At 38.2% G+C, this 17,502-nt stretch overlaps 1 protein-coding gene across 1 annotated transcript in view; it reads right to left on the bottom strand.

Annotated features, from left to right (window-relative positions):
- The window catches only part of MDFIC (MyoD family inhibitor domain containing), a 53,728-nt gene extending 45,302 nt beyond the window's left edge, over positions 1-8,426 (bottom strand). The window contains exons 1-2 of the mRNA XM_086480528.1: positions 8,340-8,426; positions 6,035-6,190 (exon numbers count right to left, since the gene is read on the bottom strand). Of these exons, the coding sequence (XP_086336654.1) occupies positions 6,035-6,125 (91 nt within the window). The 5' untranslated portion in view covers positions 6,126-6,190; positions 8,340-8,426. The remainder of the gene's footprint in view (positions 1-6,034; positions 6,191-8,339) is intronic.
- Between the last annotated feature and the right edge of the window lie 9,076 nt (positions 8,427-17,502).

Genomic DNA, 17,502 nt, shown 5'->3' with positions numbered 1-17,502 from the left:
AGCAACTGCTGTGAAAGACTTCTGGAAAACTGAGTGCATCATTCTCATCAAGGAGAGAAGGACAAGCAGAACAGACTGGCACAGTGGAGTCATTGTGACCTCCAAACATGCAGAGTCAGGAGCAGTCCAACAGTTCTACTCTTACGAGTGGAGAAATGATGAAAGCACAGGGCAAAGCTTACTTAGGCACCTAAATTTGACCCAGCTGCTGGGCTGTAAACATGAATCCTTGGAAGGCCTGAGCTATCCCTGAACAAGCAGATGCAGATTTAAACATACATGTGCAAAGCTCAAACCATCCCAAATGGAATTCTGTCCTTCAAAGCAAACAGAAATTACAAAAAGCAACAAGAAAAAAACCCAGATCTATGAGAAACAAAAAAGTTGAAGAATATTTCCAAAAGAAAAGATAACAAAATGGTTCTGTCTCAATCCTACAGCAGTTGCAAGGGATTGAAAAGCATGTGGCAAACACTGCATTTCTAACACTTCCTTTGTTCATTAATATACTCGCTGGCAAGGAACCACTGAGGATGCTATTTCCTACCAAAAATTCCACTGTTAACAACAATAACACAAAGGAACCGCAATAATACCAGGTTTCACAATGCAACCCTCAACGGTAACACCCACCAGCTACTTCATGAAATGCCTAAAACTTTATGGCATTTCACATAACAAGTAAGTTCAACTGTGCTCTTCAGGTAACAGAATGTCTATCACATTTCATGATTTGCCTGAAACGATCTTATTTCATTAATGAATGGTTGTACAATCTAATGAATATTGATAATCCACAAATTATGAAGCTGGAAGCCTCCATTTAGGTGTTGGATTGTTTTAAAACTAAAATAACTGATCTGTTTGTTGGCTTTTTTTCATTTCGGTGGCTTTCATTTAAACGTCTCATCACAATTTTCAACGGCCTCAAAAATGCCACTGAAAACATCAGTCTCTTAAAATTAGAGCAATTCGACTGAACCTGAAAAGCTCTTGCACAGAATTTTCCAGGTGCAAGCTATGGAACAACTATGAATGTACTACAGGTTTGACAACCCTGGACAAATTTCAGTCATGACAAATTAAAAATTATAGCAAATAGGTACTCTGCACTACTAAAAGCATTAAAAAAGTTCAAATACCTAAGTGAAAAGTCCTTTTCACAAATAATCACACTCATTGTCTTGTGGTCAGTAATAAATTTATGTAATTCATCCCATGTTTCACATATGTACAAAACTAGTTTCACGGAAGCGCTAAGCAACACTCAGTGGCTACGGCTGTATAAGCAACAGCATGGGCCAATAAAAGCGGGCCTGTACAGTGAAAGAGTTGTTTTTAAACACACATTCCATATTATACATGTTCCAGGGGCCTTCTACTTTGGACAAGCTCTCAGATTTAATCTCAAAGACTGAAGGCTTATTAGTGGCTGGAGTGCATTAGGCACATTCCCGCAGTGTATCTTTCAGATTATTTTGTCCAAAAGGAATCCAGTCCAGGTCACTCCCCAGGATGACTCCACAACACAAAGCAAAGCAGGAGCCAACAGGAGGTTCACTTCAAAACTGCATTGCTGATCCAAATGAAAACACTAGCATAACCCACTCATTGCTAGATGCTACTTATTAGGAAAAAAACAAGTATTTAAACCAAAGAGAAATCTAACTTCTGAGGGCCTGGAATGGAATTTGAGAATAAAATTAGCCTATGAGATGGAACAACAGTATTTCAAATTTGATGCAAGACCTTTACAGTCAACCCTATGAAACACAAGTCTATCACACCCATGTGGACAGGAATCACTTTACAGGAACAGCATGCACATGAAACTGAAAGCAGAAGTATATTTTTATGACAAACTAGAGTTAGATACTTATGAAAGTTTTAGGTATTTTAGTCAGTAACGTTCAATAAATGCCTCAGTACTGACAGACAGCAACAAAGTACAGATTCCCTCAACTCTTGTCCGATTGCAAGTTGGAGCACAAATATAGAGGAAGTATTTGGTAAGTTTGAGCAATCTGAGTGCACTGGTTAACGGTTAAAATAAAAATCCATTACTCATAACACTGAAGCACTGCTGGTAGTGCAGTAATTATGGTGACAGTAATTGTCATTGCCTCAAGAACGTCCAAACATCCCCTGCAGTAAAGTGTTATGTCCCCCCATCTCATCTAGCCAGCACGTTCCTTCGGTACTCCTTGTCACTAAAACAGTTAAGCACAGAAAACATGAAGAGGTTTGACTCACATTCTACAAAAGGAGCAAGTTATTTTTGTGCTTTTCTGAACGGAAGTATTAGTTCCTGAATATGGTTTCTTCAGACACCAAATCAGAACTGCATCTCCATCCAGCAACAGTGACATAATGTACACCAGAGAGAATGGTCACTTACAGAACCTGACCCTTAATATTTCTACTAGACTGCTCCATCCGCCTCCTCCACCTCATTAAAAAAAAAAAAATTCCAGTGGATTTCCATCATCTGAAGAGTTATTAGAAAGTTCTTATAGTTGAAGTGCAATTATCAGTCTCAATTTCATAATAGGGTTTTTATTATTTTTTTTAAATTGTTTTCTTTCTAAATTGAGAAAGCTAAATATTATTCACTTGTTACTCTAGGTTACATTTCGTTACCAGCAAGGAAAGGTAAAAGCATTCCAAATACTTTATAGATGACAGTCCTACATTTTCTAAAATATGGCCTGATTCTCTAAATATAGTTCCATGTTCATTGAATTTCTCTCTTATATTCCACGGTTTATTCAAATGCAGAGGATTTAATGAAAAAAATCTTGCCATAGTCCAGGCAATAATCACAACATGACCTCTAACATATGAAACATTTTCCTTAACGCAGACAGGATAATGGTCACTAATTGTCACATTCCTTGCTTAGGGACATTATTTTGATACCTATCAGTGGAGAAAATGCTTGATCACAGCCAAATTGAACTGGTCTGAGCATAGAGATGACACTATTCACTAACTACATTACACAGCACACAGGTAGAAGTAGTCATAATTCAATTCCAAGGCCTGTGGAGCTACAGGAGAAGAGAGATGGCATGACCAGGATCCTGAACAAGGGTGCAGGAGTAGAACTACACTTTTGGAAGGATGCGGAAAAAACTAACTTGATGTTTGCTCTGAATTAGGTTAAACCTTTCACCCTGTAATCTGTACCTTAAAGCAGCAGACTCTATTGGCACAGATAATGGTTTAAAGACTGAAATTGAGTAGTGACATTTGCTCTCTCTCACAGCACGCTAATTGCAGAGGGGTAAAGTCCAATAATCTTACTAATATGCATTAATTCAAAAATGAACTAACAAGGAAGAACAGTGACGGGGGAAATGTTGAGAAAGCATTTTGGTTGAAGTAATACAAAAAAATTCTTTTAAGTTGCGAAAGCCATAGCATGCCACATCTGTAGGCCAAACTATGTCTCAAACCAGTTTTTCACCATGTCCACGACTGATGTATACCCCTGCAATCTGCCTAAGCTTATTACTTTGGTCTGGTTGTGGGATAGCTATTCGATGAATATTTAAAATTCAACTGAAGTTTCTTTTCCTTTCACAGAAAAACACAATTCAGCTTCAGCATCTGAATGTATATAATAGCAACCAAAAGGAGCACTTTGAAGATCTGGATTTTTTTGATGATACCTCACAGAACTACAGAAGAGGAGAAGTTTGTTCTTAGGATATAAAGTATCTGTATCAGTTAAACAAATATAGAAATCCTATTAAAGTATGCTGTTACCAATCAAAAATTTTATCTCACTACAATGCACTCAATACTTTATTATACATATAACACAAGCCATTTTTTTTTTCTGATTAAGGAATCTTTATTCCTAGGTGGACACGGATTTCAAGTATCTCACTGTAAATATATGAAGTCATCACATAAATACGATGAGGTGATTCTAAGTAAAGTAGTAATTATCTTAAACTATTGCTGATTTTTCAAATACTTCTAGGCTATTTCCAGAAAAAATATGAATTTCAACCACAGCTTTTATAATTATTGCCAAATTCTAGACAAGTCAGTGTACTTTTGGATGTCCTGGGGGTAGTATAGAAAGAGTAGAGGGTGTTGAAAGTCCCAAACATATTATCTTAGAGCTTCAGTCCTGGAATATCTGGACTACCTTACCCTGTAACCACACACTGCAAAGCTGACAACAGAAATGCTGGAATATAGACTGGAAATGTTATGAACTCACCTCTTCCTCTTTCCACCCCCATTTCCCCAACAGACTTAGGCTAGAAAAAAGCAACAAGTATCCACAGTTATCCTTAAATCTAAGTTCATTGGAATAAAAATTATGTATTTGAATGCTGAATTCTGTAAAAAAACAGCTTTGTCTTTCTGTGAACCATACATATGCTTTAAAATTGAGTGTGTGCCTTGAGAGGTGTGACCAGTGAGCAAACCTGAACCAATATATGACACTTGTTTGTACCGTACTTATCCCTAAGAAAGTGTAACTTTATAATCCTCCACCTCAACAGCTGTGAGCAGTAATTGTGTCATTCAAATTTTCTGCACGCAACTTGTCCGTGGACAGATCAGTATTTGTTTCCTTACTTTTCATATAGAGGAGAGCATGTATTGAAAACCTAGAGCATGTACTGGAAATAGAATCACGTAAGATTTTATTTCATTGTGAAAACTCAATTTAAAGTGGCAGTGTAAGAATGAGACCACTTTCCTGTAAGAATGAGACCACTTTCCAGGCTAGTTAGTTCACTGACTTATAACTTCAGTAACTTTGATGAATGGCCTACATGCAGAATTTATGTCCCTTGATCACGACAGATAAAAACAACACATTGAAAATAAACATGTATCACAGCTACTGATGTTTCTGGCAAAAAAACGATTCTAGCAGTTCAGTTCTGCATGCTTGATCTTCTGTATCTAATCTTTTTTATTATTTTTTTTTTACTGTTTAGAAGCTATGAGTCATTTTCTAGGACAAAAAAACCCCAACCCAACAATAAGATAAGTATAAGCCAATTTAACATGTCTCCCTGCCAGAACATTTTTTTCTTACTTACAGATACTTTCTGCTTTCTCAAATGAGTCTTTAACTTTGATTTCACATGGCTATTGATTTTCCAAGTTACAAAAACAAGACTGCATCTTTAATCCACAGTTGCACAACTGTGTTACCAGGCTCTGCTCCAGTTAACCAGTTATGAATAAAGTTACAGCTTTTGAACAAGCTTATTTGTCTGTTCCTCAGAGACCTTTTAAACTGCTGTCAGAATTCTGGAAAACAAAAGCTGCAGCTGTAAACAAAAAAAAAAAAAATAAGTCTCATCTTCACAGAGCAGGACTCAGGAGGCAAACATACCTCCCTATTTCGAGGATAACCTGCAATACACCTTGTCAAACTTCCCTCCATGAAGGTGATCAGAATATCAATGTAGTTTGTGCAAACACAAATAAGACATAGCTTAAAGAATTTCTCTTTAAGATTAATGTACTTTTAAACAACCTTTTGAACAGGTGACAAGAAAACAAGTTAGTACTCTCAGAAACTGGTCTGAGCTACAGCATCACAGAGCAAACAGAAAAAAACAGCAAAGTGACCTCCAACCTGAACAATACTCCTGCTCCTGGATCAAACTTTCCCAATTTACTGCAAGACCTGGAAGGAGAGCTTTACAGGAAAGAACTTATAAACACAAACACAAAGCTGAGAAACAAGAAAGCGATTTTTAAGGAGCAGTATCTGCCTCTGAATGACTGCAGTTTTTCAGGTACTGAGAACCGATGCTGACATCAGGGCATCTTTCTTTTCTTCTTTTCATGGCATTTTCTACATAGGAATTTCTGGTTAAAACGATAAAGAGGTGGAAGTGAAAGCGTTACAGAGATACACCAAAGCGGGGGGGGGGGGGGGGGAGGGAGGGGCAGAAAGAAGAGGGGTTCAAACCCACAAAACAAATCAGTAAACCTATCATTCAAATAAAAGGCGCAACAATTACAGAGAAACTTTAAAGCAACTTACCTCGAGGGAGGGAGATCAAAGCGCTGTTTTCAGTCGCAGCTTGCTCTGGCCCTTCAGGCCCCGGAGGAAGAGGTTCTCTCACTTGGGACATCTGCCAGCTCTCTCACCGAGTGCTAAAGAGCCTGCACCCCCCTCCAACAAAACTAACACGCGACCCTGAAGGAACAAGCAAATGAAAGGGCTCGTTAATGTATTTCATGCAGAAAACTCACGGCTCGGGGGCGAGGGACTGAGGGGGGACAGCAACGAAGCGGCCGTAACTTTGCGGCGCGGCGGCGGGCGCGCCGTCCGCCCCCCACGGCGAGCACCCGCGGGGCTGGGGGGCGGCGGCCGCGGGGCGGGGGCGGGCGCGGGCCGTCAGCCGGGCGGGCGGCCGCGGGGGGCGCCCGGGGGGGGGAGCCGGCCCGGGGCGGGGGGGCCCGTCCGCCGCGGCGGCCGGCAGCGCGGCGCGCCCTACCTCCGCATTTCCTCCCGCTCCGCCGCGGCGCTCGGCCCTCCTCTGCGCCCCCCGGCCCTCCTCCGCGCCCCGGCCGCGGGAACCTCCGCGCCGCTCCCCGCGCCGCCGCCGCCGCTCCGGTTTCCCCGGCGGCAGCCGCCTCTCCCGCCGCGCCGCCCGCGGGCCTTCCCCCCGGGCAAGGGCGCTCACACCCTGGCAGTCGCACCCGCTGTCCCCCCGCCGCCACAGTCACTCCTTCTCCATCATTTCCGGACAATGAAACATCCCGCTCCGGCTGGCGGCGGGTGTGCAGGTCCTGCCGCCCGCCAGCGACGGGCCCGCGGGCTGGGCTGGGCTGGGCTGGGCTGAGCGGGGCCGGGGCCGGGGCAGGGGGGGCGCTTCCCTGCCCCACGCCCCCAGCCGGGCCTCCGGCCACGGAAATTCCCCCAGGAGGCCGAAACCCGTCGAGCAGAAATAGAGAAGAAGGGAAAAAAGAAAATAATAATAAAAACCAGAAAACCTGAAAGGGAGGCTTTCATGCCTGGACAGGGTTCGCAGCTGCAGCGCTTGGCAGCGGTGCGGGGGCACTTTTAATGGTGCAACCGCTGGCTCAGAAGTTGTCCGCTGTGGTTATTGTTTGCCTTCAACCAGTTGCGCCTCGGAAGCCGGGTGAGCAGGCACGTGAAACGCCGTGGGCCTCCACGCCTGTCCGCCCCTCCCAAAGGCCGGTTCTAACACCGCCTAACCCTCCCGTGTGCCTGGACTGGTAACCTACGGATGGTCTAGAAGAAGGACTTGAAAGCGGCCATATAACTATATTCAAAGGAACACAAAGGACAGAACAAGCACTTTTCAAAAGTAAAGCCCCAGAGTGCAAACTGCTTCCTCCACTCCCGTCTGCCAAGAGGCGTTACGTGTGCTTTCTCTCTATAGGAAATGCTTTTCTTTGCCATGGCACGCATTGATTTGGTGGTCAGCCTCGTACTCTGTTCTTGCCCACGCCATGGAGTACTGCAATTATTGCTCGTGTGTGTGCTGGTGTCCACAAGCTACTTGCTTTACCTTGCTTACGCTATCACAGTGTATCACCTTTCTCTGTCAAAGTGTGTCCATGTTTAAACTGTAGTCTGCTTACAACTTACAAGCAGGTTTTTTATTATGGTTTAGTAAATACACTTTAACAGTATTGTCTCATTAAAGTGTACAGCCAGGTATTTTTTGGGAAACAAAAGTAGGAAGACAAAATAACCAAGTTACAGACTATCTACATACTAACATAACAGACTGTAACTGATGGATATTTGTTTCGACACCATAACTGCTAAGGAATGTGCTCAGGTATTAAAAGTTCACTTCTCAAAGTTTAGCATTTCCCTGCAATGCTTACAAAACAAGCAGGATAGAGTGTAAGTACTTGAATATGAGCCAGTTCTGTGTGAGACTCCTCACACTTCAGGGCCTTCTCTTATTTCAGAAGTCATCAATAATTTTGCACCACTGTATAGTTTTATTATTGGTCATTATTGGTGCAAAAGAGAACAGTGTGATGAAAGGTGCATATACTTTCCTCTGAGAAACGCAATCATTTTTACATATTTCAGTAACCGAAGATGTTCTTTGGTACAATATAGTATTTCTTTAAACTTTTTCATGACAAAATGGAAAAAAAAAAAATGTTTTATGTGGGGAAGAAGCTGTGTAAAACATCCATTTTTGGCACACAAAATTATTCTCATACTGCATAATAATAATATTGGTCTCAATATCTCTACTTTTCATCTACAAAAACATTGCATAACTTTCCATAGTTCCTTCTCTCCTTGCTGTCCTGGAGGCAGAGCGATTGAGACATAAGGTAGAATAACTTACCTCAAACTCCCAAGTGAGTCAGTAGCAGAAGAGTGGTTATGACTCATACTCAATGCACAAGCTTGTGTTTTTCCCTCTGAAATTGGAAACATAGCAGAGAGCAGTGGGAGGAGCAATAAGTTAGCCGACCACACCCTGCCTTCAAAATATTTCATTGGATAATAAATGCCTATGAAGAGCAGATACCACCCAGGGTTGGTGTTTGGGTTTTTTTTTTTTTTAACCTTATCTATGAAACCCACCTGGTAAACTCCACGGCGTTCAGTTTATCTTCTTAAAAAAGATGATGGGATGAGCTCACTCTGCCAAGGTTCAGCTGCGTAGCAGCCTACATAGAGTTTAAAGCAACTAAATGAATGGGAGAGGATCTTCAGCTGATATTGCAGCTGATGCAGTGGGAGATAACCCTAAGCAAAATCATATTAAAAAAGATAGAGAATTCAATATACAAAAGCACAATTGACTGAAATAGCACGTTAAAAGCATTGTGCAAGACATAATACATTGAGTACCAAAGACTGTGACGATTTTAAGACGATGGGTCCAGATGTGGTCACTGTTAATGAGATACCACAGACAGGCAAAGTTCATCGGCATAAGCCAACCGTACAGCACTTCCTGACAGTACAACATTGTTCTAATGAATACAAAGATAATCTATAATAATTGTTTTACTACTTTCCTTTAAAACGTGTCATTTTAAAATGTTACTGAAAATTCTAAGGAAGTGGGCAGTTCGGACATTAACATCAGCAGCCTTTCGCGTAGGCTACAAATATGAGATACGCTGTATCTTACTACAGCAACCGAGTTATAGGCTGTTGCACGTACATATTCCAATATGCTTTTCTGTTGCCAGATCATAAAATTCAGGTATAGTCTTCTAGACAACTAATGGCAAATTTTGGGATGGATGTGAAGAGAAGCTCAAAACACTTGTAAACAGGCCATAAGTATAGTTTGTAGGCGGGTGAAAATTTCCTGAAAGAAAAAATAAAAAAGGCAAAAACAAAACTTGAAGGTTTTTTCCCTGATTAAAAAATTTCTGTAAAACAGATTCCTATTCAAAGTGCACAAAATGCAGATTATAATCATATGTCTTCAGGACAAAGCTGGTCATCACCATTTTCTAGTCTGGGCTCCTACACAAGCCATACAACAGATATTACCTGCAGCGAAAATAGACTCGTCACTGAATGAAAGGAAGTGTTTTAGAAAGACACAAGTTGTTTATTAAAGTAAACCCACAATGTCCCAAAATTAACTGCTGCAAGGGTTATTTACTTACATTATTAAACACTGTGTAGGTACGCAAATTTCCTCCCCATTCTAACACCTTTTCCTCTTCAAAGCTGCTCTTTAACTGATGCTGGCTGACTCCTGTCAGCCGGAACAGAGGAAACTGGAAACATTTTACATTCTTCTTAACACCCTGGGTCACTTAAATGTTTCTTAAAGGTGGACAATTTAGTAAATTTTTTTGTGATTGATTCCTTGTACCTTAGTACCTGTGAGTTCAAATTGTATATATGTATATACAATTCTGCTCTAAGAACATGATTTTCAACTTTGTAATATGCATTTTCAACATGTGTGTATTACTCTAAACTTCATAACTCTTTTCAGTATTGAGATAATGTAAGGATCTCTGTCCTAAATTTTTCATAGTGTGGCAATGCTGAAATGGGAAAAGTGTTATAGTTAAAAGGGCTAAATAAAAGACTTGGAGTTAAAACGAAATTCTATTATAAAATAACAGTACTACAATTGAAGCTTACAAATTCTTTTTGTTTTGTTTTTGTTTTTAATTTGGATCAAAAGCAGAAATATTTGCAGTATATGCACAAAAGCACAGTAAAAGGGAGTTTGAAGGTCACTGCTATTCCTGGTTTGGAGTACTTTTTGGTTCCTCGTGTTCACAGCCTAGCTTGTATATTACCCTTCACCAAAACACCCTGTTTAAAACTGTGTGAATTGTTAGGTGCCAGAACAGAACTGGATGCAGGATTTGTATTCTGTAATATAGCCTCTGGAGTGCTGTGGGATTGATGGTGCCTTAGATACGAGCCCATCCTAACAGTGCACCCAACCCCTTCTAGTCCAAGGAAATCCACCTCCAAAAAGAATGCACAGAGAAACAAGTAAACAGTATTATGCCTAAAATGAAATTAAGAGACATGCAGATTTAACTTCTTCCACAACCAGAAATGGAATAAAGAAATACATTCACTTTTAGAGAAGCAATTGGTTGCAGTAATGCTGCATGTTGCCCTGGGAGCAAGAAGTCTTTCTACTGCAAATTATTCTTGTCCAGGTTTGATGTTTTTCTGCCACAGGATGGACTCCACAGTGGGCAGAAAGGGCATATGAGGCTTAATGGCCGCTTTGTGCTGGCTCAAGCTGGCAACTGAGAATTTAACTCAGTGTAAACATGAATTTAAAAAAAAATATATTTTTCTGTTTATAGTAAGTATAATAATATAAGAAATACTCTGTTTCTGTAAAATATTTTCTAACACAGATGGCAAAAATGTCATTAAAATTGATAAATTATGAAGTAAAAATAAAATATTCTGAGATCAATTATTTCTGATGTAACTCCTGTGAAGTCCAAGGAGTTGCATGAAGATGAATTCATCTCAACAAGCTTTATCCTACTTAGGGCGAAACACATCACATGGCATGGTTTATGGTAGTTTCAGCTATTCCTTAGCAAGCTCAAGGAAGTAGCTCACTCAAGCAGGTAATAGATCTCACATGAAAAAGCAACAGATCATATATTGAGGCATGCAAAATGACGTTTCATCACAACAAAATGTCAACTAGTAATTCATTACATTCCTACAAATAAGTCAAGAAGAAATATTCAGTATTCAATTACAACTAAATGTGCTGGATTGCAACAGTTAATTTATTTGCATATATTTGCTTCAGTTATTCAGCTTTTCACTTTGCAATTAATATTGCACTTTAATAAAAAACTTATTTAGGACTTCAGAAGAAACTTGAAATTTAGCAAAAATGAATGTTTCAAACTGTGTACTGATTTTTTATGCATTCAGGATTATTTGGAACTTGTCTTGATATTAAAGATCATCTCAGCAAAGACAAATGATGGACAACAGCATCTTTTGAGCTAACGGGACAAGAAGTTTAAGGGAATATTGATTAAAAAGTGTGGCTAACTGAACACAGAATATTGTAACATGAACTATATAGAGACTTAATAAATTTAGAATAACTTAATGAGTTTACCTGAACCACTTAGTCATAATAATCCTAGAGGCTGTATTTACAGCAAGTAAAAAAAAAACTAAGCCAAATATTTCTGTTGCTTTTCAGGTTAACAAGGCTCCTTTTGCTTCTGCAACCTGAGCAGTATCTGGATCTGGCATTATTCTACATTAGTATTTTATGCACACTTCTTAGAATTGTGAGTATTCATGAAATTTACATTACCTTTTCTCAGCAGTATCAAACTAATTGCCAATATCAAATGGTGTTTGCAAAAGTATCATATCTAGAATTCCACAAAAATAAAAATATTTCCATATGAAAAGAATACCTAGTCAATCCTTCCCAAAAATGTTAAAATGAAAAATACTAAAACAAGCATATTTTACAAATAGAATAAATAATGCAGTGGAACAGAAGACTGTATGTTATATTGCTGTGTGAGATCATGGTATCACATCCAGAGATCTATAAAAATGTAGTTAATTTTGTGCATCTTCAATATGAGTTCATAATACACAGTACAGTTCCTCCTTTTGAGCTGCCAGAGTACACCATGAATAAGTACTAAAAATATTGTGCATTCTATGTTATATTGCCATAATATAGAATGCTCTTACTTACATATTGTGTATTATTCCTAATACATATTCAGAGCATATATTGTAACAGCTTCTCCTTCGGAACCGCTAACATGTATGCTGTGAATGCATATTAACAGCAGAATGCATTTGCATATTATGAGTCCATAATACTGAATGCACAATCACTTTGGTAAGAAGTCTTTGCTGTACATACAAGCAGAAGTTCTCGTGCTTCTTACTCACAACTGTGCCATCTTGCACAGTCATTTCTCACCCATATCTTTACAACTCAAAGAGAAAAAAAATCCAGTACTGCAACAATTCTGTGATCTATAGTTTTCTTGAAGTAAAATATTTCATGAGGTCTTTTTTTCCTCTTTTTGTTCTATCTCATAATATTTTCTTTAATTGCCTCAATATATCCTCCTGTTTTTTCAGTTTGGCATCCATGTAAATGACTGTACTAAGGTCTTAGCATCAAATGCTCATGTGTATATTACATGTAAAATACAGGTCATAGGAAAAAAAAAAAAAACAAACTATAAAAATACATCTCAGTTGGTTCTACTAGTATTTTTAACTATCATGATTTTGGTCTTTTATGTATTTGCCTAAAATAATGGGTTTTTTGCCAGCCAGGAACGTAATATTCTCTAGATTGGACAGAACTAAAATTACAAAATAATATTACAAAATAACACTACAAAATAACACGGTTACAAAACTTCATTTGCATCAAAAAGTTATAGTTTTTCTACAGTGACAGAAGAGCACCCTGGCAACTCATGCAAATAAAGGTGCAAAAAAGCGCCCTTACTTGTCTAAAAGAGGGAATTAAAGAAAAACAGTCTTCTGCCTCAATTTCTTGCTCAGCTAAATGAAAGTAATGCAAATCTTGGGTCCAGGTCTGATATAATGCTGTGTCTATGCTCCCAGGATGCAGATTTTCCCCAGGATGCAAAAGAAAAGCTAAGGACAACTTGGCTTTTGCCCAGTTCCCTTCCTCATCCTATAGACTTGCTGGAATAACCAGAAAGACACAAAAGGAAATTACCTATACCATTTCAAGGCCTACATAGTGACAATACTGACTATTAATTCTAGAATACTTTCAGCTGTATTATTTTAATAAGCAATACTGAGAGGTATTTTATAGTTCTGATATCACCACAGAGACACTAAGTACAAAAAGTATTCAGCTAAGCATTCTGGCAATTAATTGAAAGTATAAACTACTAAGCATACAAGAACCAAATATTTATGCATGACTATAATAATACCTCAGCTAAAATATTCATAAAATCAGAAAACACGGATAAGATTCAAAGGAACCCCATATAGCTTGTACTTTTGGATCACATATATGGGGATGTAGTCCTGCCCACTGAATGATGGACACAATTATACTCTCCATTAGTATGCGTAATATCTGCCACATATCAGAGAAAGAGTGTGTGTCTATGTGGACATAAAATCACTGAAATTTTAGTGGTTTCCCTTTAAAATAAATGGTTATAGTTTAGTTTAGTGAGAAAGCCTATTACGCTGTACAAATTCCTTCATTTCTCTTTCCCTTTTTCTGTGGTTTATTTCAAACTTTTTAAAATATTAATGAAAATGTTGTAAAAGTCATATTGTTAAGGTATAATTTTATTTATCGTTGTTTCACATTATAAGGCTCCTGTAAACTTATACAAGCAGTTATTTCAAGGCCTGAACTGTTTTTTCCTTTTATGATTGTAAATAGAAGTGATAGTTTGTACTCAATTATTTTAGAATTCTAATATATTAGCTGCTCTCTCGCAGAGATTGTTTCAAGATATAATTGCCAGCAGTCTGTAAATTAGGTTGATCATCAGCAATCAACAAAACCAAGTTAAATACTTTTCTGTGGTTTTCCAAAGTGAGCTTTACATCTTCTCAAGACAAGTAAAATTTAAGCAACTGTGGCATGGGTGCTGTCACTGTGGAATCTCTGGTGTTCCAGTCCTAGGTCTCTGACCAGTTCCCTGATTTTTGCCCCATTTCGTTATGTTAGAAAAATATTTTTTTAAAAAAAAAAAAGTCCTTTTTTTTGTTTTTAAATGTAGTAGCGATATACCAGTCCTGACCTTGATCCAATACTCTCCAGAGTCTCGTTAAACTTTCAAGCACTTTTACTGTGGCCTTCAAGAAGACTTGATAGGTTTTTTTAGGATAAAAGACATACTTTTAATTACTTTACACCATAAATATAATTAAGGACTAAATCAAGGGAGTAGCACAAATGCTACTGCCGTTTTTGTCATGTATTTGTCATATGCAGCAGGGACAGGAGGCATCCCAGCCTGCTCCGTTTTTCCCCACCTCAACATCAGCCTGTTCTGAGGCTAGGAGTGGGAGTGCTCCTCCTACGGTCACCCCACACGATCAGCCCAAAACAATAAATGCTTCTCATCAGAATTGTACCTTGCCTCTTCATATTACCATTTGTGGGTAATTCTGAAAAGTAATCATGTAAAATTTAGAAAAGGAGTTATTGAAGTGCTCTCTCAAACCACCCTAGCATCACCAAGGTCTTATTTTCTTGAGTAAAAAAAAAAATAAATTTACACTTGGAAATTTATGCAATGGATCACTCAAGGCCAATATTCAATAAGTATCTCCTGCCTGCTTTTGTAATGGGGTCAAATATGCTAAGAATTAAAAATACACCTTGTGAGAAAGTTAAAATTATGCAAATTGTGCTGTAAAAGCTTGATGCCACATATGAAGAATTAGTACAAAAACTGTAAGTCTTCAGGGACATCTAAGTTATCAGCCATTGAATTTTCTTTTTATAAAACTGGAGCTGGAAAAGATAAAACAAAAGGGTAAGCAGAAACACAAAGGTATGCTGTTTTTTTCCATTTTAATCCCCAAATGAACTCTCTTATAACATCCACAGCTTCTAGTATCTTGTCACACTTTACACTCTTCTCCTTTATGAGATTTGTATGGAGTGAGAAGTGGTGAATGGCACCAACAAGTTCCTATGACAAAGAGAACAGTATATGACTTTTTAAAATGAAGCAGAATATATTTGATCTCATTTTCTCAACATGAATGAGTGAACTCAGGAACGATGGGGGGACTTTGGCCTCACATTGATGCAAACAAAATCAGAATCTTGACCCATGGATACAGCAATCTGTAAAAGACTACATTAATTTGCAGTGCAGTTTGCAGAGAAATACGCGGTTTGGGAATTTGATGAAATAAACTGAAGGTTTTATAAATACACAACAGATTTCTGTAGGTATACATGAATGTCTGTTTAAGCGTCTGTCTAGACACCTGTAGTTAACTACACTTACAAAGTGCACGGATAAAGGATGTGCTACAGTAGACCATGAGGTTATACATTTATCCTCATTTGTGAACATGGATGCCTAGAAATCATGAATGGAAAAAGGTATGTTATAAAGTAATTAATCCCAATCAATATTTATTAAAGAAGGAAAAGTAACAGTAAGGCAAACCTACCTTTTAGGGGAAAAAAAAAGCAGCAATCTAGATTTCTTATCTTGCAATAGTTAATAAAGTTTTATGATTTATTTTAACCCTGAAGTCAGTTTTAAAAAACCCTAATTATATTAATGTACTAAAAGAAATACAATGGTCACTTAGTTTCATTAAGCATGACAGGTGACAGTTCCAAAGATAAATGCTGAAACTTTTGAAAACTGCAAGTTCAAGTTGAAGTGACAATAATATGGTAGCAATGGGATGGAATTGTGCTGCTCACTGCATTAATCAATACTACAATGTATTTGTTAATGTATGAAGAAAGTTTTATTTCATTAATTTATTACTAGGCTCTTTCTACTTAAGTCTTCCTTTTGGTCTTTGGATTTTGGTCTAATTTTAAAAAATTCTGCCTATTTATAAATCCACGGCTAATCTCATAAAATATCATTGTTGGGAATCAGTTTTCTGCATCTGCAATTTGGGAGATCAATAATATAACTAAATCAATTAAAGGGAGTGTGTCTCTATTAAGACTGGGAAAATTGTACTATTGTCACCTGTGCTATACTCTGCAAAATCAGAAGATTTAAATTTGTTCAGTTTATGATATCTCACTTACCTTTGCAAACCACAGGCTACACCTGCAACCCCCTAGCAAAACCTAGCTTTTTTATTTCCAATTGTGAATACATACACTACTGTACAAAGTCAGTGTTATATTTACATTAGAAGAGGCTGTATCATAGTGTCATGGAACTGAAGCTCTTGAGCTGGGACTGGGAGGATCTTACTGTAAAATATTTTCATTACAACTTTATGATTCAAAACACAAACACACACACTCCCTGCTGCTGTGCACAGATAGGGTTTGCTTATGTTGTACTTTGCGATAACCCACATAATTAAGTTTTAATACTTTGGGATAAGTGAGCAGTTAAAAACTTTAATTTCTAATACAGTTAATGAGCAGTGGTAAGGTGTGTGTACAGTAGATGTTTATGGACAGCTATCAGCAAGAATGCTTAAAGCACCTAGAATAAGCAAATATTTGGACTATTTTCTTTATGTATGGATAAATAACATAGATGGCAATTAATACAGAAATTAAAACATCAGAAATTACAATGATGAAAACATTTAAGCAATCTCCTTCACAGTGCTATAACATTAGTACAAGAAGGGGTTCTGGAGCAAACCTTTAGCTCCGTTTTGGGGTGCAAACCCTTTCCAAGCAAAAATACAGGCACTGGAGAGTATCAGACAGTACTGAAAGCTACCCCTGTCAACAGGTCTAAGCTTGTTTTTGACGCCATTAGGGACAAGAAATAATGTAAACATTTTTGTGCTGTGGGTAAATAAATATATTAAGTCAAGTGTAAATGACCATGAACCTGTTGGTAGCTTTCTCTGGTAATGTCACGTATTTCTGCTCTCTGCATGTTGTAGAAACTTGAAGTTATGGACGTGCAACTTATATTGCTTTTTACATCTCCTGTACACCTGGATCGTTATTCTCATGACCTACCAAAATTCACATATAAATGGGTGATGTCTCCTAAATTTATTAATCCAGTTTGATTAAGAGACAATGTTCCTAGTGGAGGAGTATATGAGGCAATTTATGGCTTTTGAGGGTGATTAAATGCTGAAGTGGAGCTGAGGCATTTGATAATCACAAGAGCTATTTATTGCTGGAATATTCCAGCTGCATGGATGTTTTTCCCATCAGCCAGTGAGAGAAGTACATTTAACAAACAACATTAAAAAGACAGATTTTCTAGGTAAATGAAGGTTTGAAATTCTGTATGTAACTGCAGTTGAGAGCCCCCACTCGTGTCCCATGAAGGGCAGGTATA

Source organism: Leptosomus discolor, chromosome 1 (assembly GCF_034619465.1).
Source record: "Leptosomus discolor isolate bLepDis1 chromosome 1, bLepDis1.hap2, whole genome shotgun sequence".
Taxonomy (NCBI): domain Eukaryota; kingdom Metazoa; phylum Chordata; class Aves; order Leptosomiformes; family Leptosomidae; genus Leptosomus; species Leptosomus discolor.
The sequence above is the reverse complement of the archived record's forward strand: the minus strand, read 5'-3'. Positions and strand labels throughout refer to the sequence as shown.